General features: G+C 52.9%; 1 protein-coding gene across 2 annotated transcripts in view; it reads left to right on the top strand.

Moving 5' to 3' along the window:
• Positions 1-7,062, top strand: part of Dusp9 (dual specificity phosphatase 9) — a 7,687-nt gene extending 625 nt beyond the window's left edge. The window contains exons 1-4 of one of the 2 annotated variants that reach the window (XM_031374401.1): positions 3,025-3,236; positions 3,806-4,306; positions 4,866-5,321; positions 5,589-7,062. In XM_031374401.1, the coding sequence (XP_031230261.1) occupies positions 3,841-4,306; positions 4,866-5,321; positions 5,589-5,914 (1,248 nt within the window). In that variant the 5' untranslated portion in view covers positions 3,025-3,236; positions 3,806-3,840 and the 3' untranslated portion in view covers positions 5,915-7,062. Of the gene's footprint in view, positions 1-3,024; positions 3,237-3,805; positions 4,307-4,865; positions 5,322-5,588 lie in introns of those variants that run through there. The other variant, XM_031374411.1, reaches the window with a different exon arrangement.
• The last annotated feature ends 1,756 nt before the right edge of the window (positions 7,063-8,818 follow it).

Raw genomic sequence — 8,818 nt, forward strand, 5'->3', positions numbered from 1 at the left:
CAAACTCACAGGGACACTGTAATCCACCCACTATAATAGAAATGCATACCCCAGCGGCCAACACTCCTGACACCTCCAGCATCCCAACACCCCAACATACAGAAACACCTGCTGGATTGCTAGGGCTCCAGCATCCTGCTTCGACTCCACCGCAACTAGCCCTCAACACCCCCTCCATGTCTGAGTCCCTCCCATCCCCTACTCCCAACACCTGGCACACAGCTCTAAAAGCTGCAGCACTTAGTGGCATCCCTGTAAGGCAGTGGCTCACTAGCTTGGGACACCCCTCCAGGTGCCTCCCTAAAAGGTCTTGAGAGTCCCCAGAAACTGATTTGACCTCTTCTTCTCTAAGAAATAAAGAAGGCACTTGAGGCTCAAGATACAGTACTTAGATGTGGAGGCAAGGGCCGCAGGGGGTGGAAGAACAGAGAGAGAGGCATTGAAATGAAGAGGCCTAGCTGGGACCAAAGGGGTCCAGCGTATAGTGGGTTGCTTCTGTAAGAGGTGGAGTCAACATACACTATTTGTATCCCAACCTGCGTGTATGCTTTAAAAAGTGCTATGTGTGCACGTGTGTTTGTAAGTGTGGGAGGTGTGTGCTTGGTGGAAGGAAAAAGCAGAAGCAGCACCTTCCTGGGCTCCTCTGGGCAACAATTGGTTTCATTCATTCGCGCCTTCTTTGTTAATGACCATTTCTCTGCAACCACCTGGCTCGTGTATCAGGCCCTTGTTGGGAGTCTGGGGCCAGCTTGGGACCGAGCACACACCCGTTCCTGCCTTGGAGGAACTCCCAGTCCCACGAGGAGCTCTACTAGGAAAACCATAAAGCCATTCTCAGCGGAAAGTGGGTTTTGTGGAAAAGACACTGGATTTGGTAGAAACGTTGTCTCTGGGAGTTGCGCTCCGGGCCATGTGACCCTGCAGTGACAACCGAAATCCTGCCACTGGGCCGGGCGGGAATCGTGCATTTTGCTGCGAGCAGTACAGCTCGGGCATCTTGGGGGACCTGAGAGCGCCCACAGCACGCAGTGAGCCTGGGGGTAAGGGGTTCATTGGCCTGGCCAGTCGGAAGCCCTGGGGCCCCCAGCGGGGGGCGACAGTGGGCTCAGCACCCACCCTGCGGCGAGTGGTGAGTGCGTCGCCTGACTCCACCCGCCAAAGGGGGGACGGGAAGGGCCCCATGTACATTGGCCTCCCCAAATCCTGTCCTCCTGGAAATCAAGAAGCGGGGGAGATGGGCGGGGCCAGCGCTCGAGCAGAGGCTGCGGGTGGGGGGGGCGGGGTTAGTGAAGGCAGGCGATGGGGGCCTTGGCTGCACCGAACCCTGCAGTGCAGGGGTAGCAACAGGTTCCCATTTGTCCTGTTTGCTGGCACTGCGGCGGCGAGGCAGGCATTGGTCACTGAGCACTGACTTTGGAGACTGAGCATCCGTCATCCTCTCCCTATCTTATGCTAGGATTGGGGCCCTGCCAGCAGGCGCCTGGGACTAGGTGTAGGGAAAGTACTCTTCAGGTGTGGACAGGAGTGGAGCTGGTTGTCGATGCCTAGGCTTCCCTTTCCTTCATGGGGAGGTGCCTCTCTCCCTTGCTCATCCCCAGGGCAGTTCTTATCACTTCCTCTAGAAAGCCTACTCCCGAAAGCACACCTAGATTTCTGGGAATACCAATATTTCCCTCTTGTTGGAGATTCTCCCTCCAAGTACACAGCCTCCAGGACGGGGAGGGTAGGATACTGTCTCTTCAGCTGTCTGCATCCATGGCGTCATGCCACCAGTACCCAGTTAGCCTTTGCCAACACTTGGCGTTCTCAAAATGAGAACATTCTACTAATGTAGTGACTGGGAAGTATTTCCTTATTTTTTTTTTTTGAATTGGCTTTCCTTCCATGCCTGAGCTTCAACCTTTCCCCAAATATTCTTACCCCATCACATTCCTTCCTTCGGGCAGAGTATGCAGTCCTTGAGTTACTTACCCATTTATCTATGGGGTCTTAACCCTTTGATTATTTTGTTCGAGCTTTATCTTATCTGTTGTGTGTTTTCCTTTAACACTGTTATTTGCTTTTCTTGGGCTTTTAGCAGAGAAAGGACACATGGCCAGATGGGGCTTTTTTAGAAGCCTCCCCTGCCTCTCCTTTCATTGTCAGCACTTATCACCCCGATATCTGGTCCAGTGCCTTTGCTTATTGTTAGTGTGCCCTGCTGGACTAGAAGACCCAGGCAAAGAGAGCCCTTGGGTGTCTTTCCTGTTCATCACCTGTCCGGTGGGCTGGTTGGAGGCCACCAGCTTTTGTGGACTGAATGGTGCTCTGGAATGGGGCAAGCTGAAGTTTCAGAAACTGGGACAGTGACTTGGATAGTCATGACCACTAGAAAAGCCAGAAGGAGCACGGGATGGGGACATATTGCAGTAAAACGACTTTCCTCCACGTGGATTCATCCAGAGGTTTATGGGAAAGAGGCTTTGGGGAGGCCCCGCCTTCACCTGATAAGAGCACAGTGTCTCAGTTTAGAGTTGGGTGCTCAGAATTCCTGCGTACCTTTAGCTAGGCCTGTACAAATGAAACCCAGATGGGAATAGCACACCGAGGAACTGCCTTGTGTGCCTTCAGTTTTTTAGTGGCATTTCATAGTATAATACATTGGAAGGCTCTGATTAGCCCATTATACAGATGGGGGCCATCTAGCTCCAGATAGTTCAGGATTATTGAGTTGTTTGAGACAGTTTCTGGTTTTGAGGCTCTGGGCTTTTGTCCCCACCCCTCTTCCTGCTTCCAGGGACCAGACTGGCGCCAAGCAGGGGCAACTGCAACATGTCCCCTGCTGGGCCCCCGACCTGCCCTTGGCCTCTGCCCCGACCCGGTCCCGCCAGGGTGGAAGCCCTAGCTCAGCCTGCGACTTGCAACACCCACCAGGCTATTCCTTAGCCCTGGTTGGCTCTCCTGCCCCCTGAGCCCGCCCCACCGCCCCGCCCCATCCCGCCTCTTTGAGCTGCTACTTATTCGGTCCGAAGGCAGAGCCTTCCAAGGTGGAATCTGGATCCGGCTGCCAGGAAGCGGCCAGCGCACGAGTGGCGCGAGGCTTGGCTCCCACGTGCGAGCCTGCTTCACCACCCCGCCCTCTCCGAGCGCCCGAGCCTGGGGACTCCGTCTCCATGAACGATACCTACGCCCTGCCGTGGCACTAGCTGTGGCCAGGACGTCCGGGTTCAGTCGCCTGCCTCTGGATCTCGCTCCAGGTCTCTCCTTTTGTTCTCTCCTGGGGTGGGTAGGAGTGGGGCCGAGTCAGCTCTTACGGGACTCGCCGAGGCCCATCACCTCGGTGACCCTCTTGTTCTCTGGGTCTTCTCGGCCATAGAGGAGAGCGGGGCCTTGAACCCAACTTCTCCACACATCCAAAATCGAACTTGGGGAGTGATGGAGATCAGAGCAAATGAAAAAGTCAGAAAAGGGGTGTGGAGGGAACTGGTTTTAGTCCTCCTAGCACCTCAGAAACCGCCTTCATTCAAGAGGCTGCTAGACGCCCAGCTATCTTCTGGGGTATGTCTCAGGAAAACTCCTTGTAAGCGGGGCAGGGAGCAGCGCCTAAGTGGCGGCAGCCTCCGGTCTTTTTCCAGGGGCGCCTTCCTTGGTGTTCTCACTGTGGGTGGAGCGCGAGGAGAGAAGCAGGCGGTACAGGAATGTCCCTGCGGGGACACTGAGAGCCTGCCCTCAAGACAGGGGTTGACTTCCCGCCTCAGTAGGCTGGCCCACGCTGCGGGAGTAGAGACAAACTTGCGCTCACACCGCGCCTTGCCTCTCTCCACAGCACCCGCTGCCCGACGTGCGGGACGCTGCGCGACCATGGAGAGTCTGAGTCGGTCATGCCTGTGGCTGCGTCAGGAGCTGTCGTCCCCGCGCCCACAGCTTCTGCTGCTGGACTGCCGCAGCCGGGAGCTGTATGAGTCGGCGCGCATCTGCGGGGCGCTGAGCGTGGCCCTGCCCTCGCTGATGCTGCGCCGCCTGCGGAGAGGGAGCATGTCGGTGCGGTCGCTCTTGCCAGGGCCACCACTGCAGCCTCCCCCACCGGCCCCTGTGCTCCTATACGACCAGGGTAGTAGTGGCCAGTGCGGGCGTGAAGCAGCGGAGGCTGAAGCGAAGGCTGAATCGAAGGCCGAAGCAGAGGCCGAAGCGGAGGCCGAAGCGGAGGCTAAAGCGGAGGCCGAAGCGGAGGCTAAAGCGGAGGCCGAAGAGTGGGATGCTGACTCGGTGCTGGGCGTCCTGCTCCAGAAACTGCGGGAAGAAGGCTACCCAGCATACTACCTACAGGGTAAGTGAGGGTCAGTGGTCTGAGAAATAGAGAGCGCTCTGAAGAGGCCTCAGGTCAGGAAAAAAAGGTCTTTCTTTCCAAGGGGATTTCATAATTACTTTATCCTCCAGCAAACTCAATCTTATTTTGTCTAAAATATAGGGTAAGAACCTCCCTCCTGATAACCTGCCCAACAGCTTTTGGGGAGGCAGAGCTGAGCATGACCTTGGGCAAGTCCTTCATCCCTCCAAGCCCATTTATAAGTCTCGATAATGGGGAGAATTGACCTGAAACAACCTAGTTCACAGGATAATGCCCCAAGACTAAGGGCTGCTTTGGGCACTTACCATCCAAAGAAACAGTCACGAGTTCTAAGTGAGGGTGGATGGCTGTCCAGAGCACAGCGCATGTAGTGCTCCAGTTTAAACAAATCTGCTGGCTTATGTGTTCCCTTTGGCAATATCTGCAACCCCCACCCCAGGGAGCTGTGTTAGTTTCAGCTCCCTAGCCCCAGCTAGGGATACTTGGCTGCCCAGAAGGCTGCATTAATTAGTAAGACCTCACCCTTCTTTCCTGACAGGTGGCTTCAGCAAATTCCAGGCCGAGTGTCCTCACCTGTGTGAAACCAGCTTCGGTGGTCGTGCTGGCTCAGGCCTGGGCTCAATGTCTAGCTCAGTGCCTGTAGTGGGCCTAGGTGGCCTGTGCTTGACCTCAGATTTCTCTGATGCAGAATCTGAGGCTGACCGTGACACCTTGAGCTGTGGCCTAGATTCTGAGAGCACCACATCCCCTCCAGCTGGGCTGCTACCACCCTTCCCAGTCCAGATCCTGCCCAATCTCTACCTAGGCAGTGCTCGAGATTCAGCCAATTTGGAGAGCCTGGCCAAGCTTGGCATCCGCTATATCCTCAATGTCACCCCCAACCTTCCTAACCTCTTTGAGAAGAATGGTGACTTCCACTACAAGCAGATCCCCATCTCTGACCATTGGAGCCAGAATCTGTCCCAGTTCTTTCCAGAGGCCATTGCATTCATTGGTGAGTCCTCCCTACTTCATCCCTCCCCACTCTCCCCCTCCACTCTCTCCACCCACCAGACTGATCCTTGGCCTCTCCTCCTCACTCCATTCCCAGAGCCCACGTGAAACTTGGGGAGGTGAGGGTAGAGCTCAGGTCAACTGCCAGTGAGATCTCCCAGATATGGTCTAGGCAGGGTAGTGATGATGACCCCAGAAATTCATTTAGCTTTGGCTTCACTCATGCTGACCCTTGGCGGGTGTTTCTGTTCTGTCCTGTTTTACCTAGATGAGGCCTTGTCGCAGAACTGTGGGGTGCTCGTCCACTGTCTGGCAGGGGTCAGTCGCTCTGTCACTGTCACCGTGGCCTACCTCATGCAGAAGCTTCACCTCTCACTCAATGATGCCTACGACTTGGTCAAGCGGAAGAAGTCTAACATCTCACCTAACTTCAACTTTATGGGGCAGCTGCTAGACTTTGAACGAAGCCTACGCCTGGGGGGGAAGCGCTCCGGGGGGCGGGGCAGTGGGGGACCAGAGTCCACTGTCTCAGACCCACCTTCCTTCTTTACTACTCCTACCAGCGATGGGGTCTTTGAGCTGGACCCCACATAAAACCGCATGGAGCTGCTGGGCTGGTCCGTAGCTATGACCCCTAGTATTAGCAGGGATGGGATGCAGCCATAAGCAGGGAGAGGGGAAAGGGGAAGGGGGGGAGGGAAAGCTCAATACCTCATGCGGGGATGGTGGAGCAAGGCAGGAATAGAGCAGAAACCTGCCCTACCCACTCAAGGCCAGCCCCAGAATCTATTACACGTGCCTATGGGTGGGCCCGTGTCTTCGGGCCTGACCCTCACCTCTCTAGGGTGGGACCATTCTCCAGAATCTGCCTCTTCTGTGACTGTTACTTTATTTTTTCAGGGTGGGAGTGGGGCTTCCTATCCAAGAGACCATTCCAGATTGCTGCCTGGGCCCTGGCCCTTCTTGCTGTTTCATCTTCAGGAAGAGCATATCATACTTTGCCACAGGAACCTGCTCTTGGTTCCATACCTGTCCCCAAATGTCCACCTGTGGGAACAGACCTGACCACTTTGACTCATGTAGACTACTTCCTGCTTCTCTGACTAGGGCTTAGACCTCTTGGAGCTGTGGAATGTTGACCCAGAGACACAATGGCTACTCTCTGCATCTATAGGGACAGCCTCTCTGGGTGGCTTTTTGCTGGGCAGTGTCACATGGGGGGGGCATGGGTCTGGGAGCCAATGGGCGAGATCCCAGCCACACATCTGGTGCCCTGACTGTTTCTTTCCTCCTCCCCCAGATGTCTTGACAGGATCACTGAGACTCTTTGTGACTGAGGGTGGTCAAACTGCTACCGGAGGAGATGGGGTCTCAGAGTGAGAGCTGAGGGGGAGGGAGGGAAAGATGAAGGCCTCAATTTTGCTACTGTATGTCTCACATAGCCACTGTTAGTTTGGGGGGCAGGGAAGGGGCCAAGCTGCAGACACACATGGTCATTCATTGCAGTCCACACCCCGTTGTAGACTGTGTGTGTGTGTGTGTGTGTGTGTGTGTGTGTGTGTGTTCATACATGCACACTAACCCACTCACATACTCAGCCTAGAGCTGGCAGTACCTGTGGCAGCAGGATCATCTTGTCTTTGAACCTGAAAAAGATTGTGCTTCTTTGTTTTTGTAATCCACATCATAATCATGTTCTTTCATTGTTCTTCCTGAATAAACAGTTTATTTAAGGTACTGAACAAAGAGGTTGTTGCTTCTTGGACTCGTTGGAGAAGGGAGGGAAAGGGAAGGGAAGCCTGCCCTTCACTGATCCATCGTTCCCTATCTATGTACACTGCCTATTGGCTACCAGCTATCTCACAACCCATTTGAACTCCTATTCTAGCACACACTTTAGGGGGTGGGGTACAACAATGAGCCAGACATGAAGAAACTGCATGTTTGCAGCTGCATTTACAGAGGGGAATGTGATACAATTTGTGGCCAGTACCACAGTCAGAGTAGGGAGTCACATACTCCAAATCAGTCATGAAGTTGCAAGTGACCCCTAAGCTCTGAGTCAAAGTCGATGGCCTATATAATATATTTTGCTGAGGGTGCCTAGGAATTGTGAGAAAGGGCATGGGCTATGCATATCATACAATGTGGAATCAAGGTTTCAAAAGCCTGGGCAAAGGTAGGAGGAGCCTTAAGGTGGAGTGTTCACTGGCCCATCAGAAATGTTAGGTAGAGCCTACCTAAAATCACTGGCTCACCTAAGTTTCAGGCAGGGCTCTACTCAGTCCTGGCAAGCTGCATTTTCAAAGCTTAGAGATAAAGCAGAAGGGAAGCAGCAGAGGGTGGGTAGGGAGCATGTATAGAAGAGAGTATAATGGAGACTTAGTTGTTTTAGTCAGGTTTTCTGTTAGCACAAGAAATACGTGAGGCAATATGCTTTTAAAGAGAGAAGATTGAGTTTTGGCTCTCCTTTCAGTGTTCCAGGCCATGCCTGGTTGGCACCTTCACTCTGGGCCTGTGACAAGGCAACACCAAATGGTGGGAGTGTATAATGAAACACAATTGGATGCTTCATTACCAAGAGGGAAAGGAGAGGAAGAAAAAGGACTGGAGTCCCCAAAGACCTTTCAAGACTACATCTCAAACTAAAGACATCTCCTCTCCCACTAGGCTCCACTTCCCAGTATACCACCTGAGGGACTAAGCCCTTAAACATGGATTTTTGAGACATTCAAGATCCCAACTACAGCAATTGACTTAGGAACCTTAGGGACAACAAGATGTCCAAGTAGCACTCCTTATCCAAAAACACTGAAATGTGGGTGAAATTTAAAATCCTGTGGCCAAATAGCTGAACTGATAAGAAAACAAAAGAAAGGCTCTGAGACAAAAGGGAAAAAAGCCACCAGTGAGCTCAAAACTACCTGGGGGCACAGCCTGGGACCTCTACAGGAATGTAGCCTCCCATACCTGTTAATATATAAAACTATGAGTTTTTTTTTTCTTCTCCTCCCTCTCTCTGGCATGGTCAAATGTAACCCCATCTGGCTTCAAGTTTATTTAATTCACTGTGAGGCTGAGGATACCTTTGAATTTCTGATCCTCTTGTCTCCACCTCTCAAGAGCCAAAATGACAGGCAAGTGCTACCACCATAGCGTCAAAGTGCTGCTCTAAGTCACTAAATTTATGGTAATTTGTGACAGCAGCAAACAAATGTAATAGATGACCTTGAAAAATACATGTTCAGAAACAAGTGAGTATGCATACTTATCTAACTTAGGTTTGGGTCAAAGTTGAATGAAAGGAATCACTACAAGTCTCCTGTAATATAGTACTGAAGTGGCAGGGAGAGGCCATGTTCTATAGTGCTCCCTCTTAGGAGCCTATGCCTCTGGTCTGTGCTTCTCAGATTCTCTCCCCAAAGGTGAGGCAGGATGACTACAGAGGATTCCCTTCCCCCATCCACCCACCCCTGCCACAATAGCTCAATAAAGCCC

This window comes from Mastomys coucha, chromosome X (assembly GCF_008632895.1).
Source record: "Mastomys coucha isolate ucsf_1 chromosome X, UCSF_Mcou_1, whole genome shotgun sequence".
Lineage (NCBI taxonomy): Eukaryota > Metazoa > Chordata > Mammalia > Rodentia > Muridae > Mastomys > Mastomys coucha.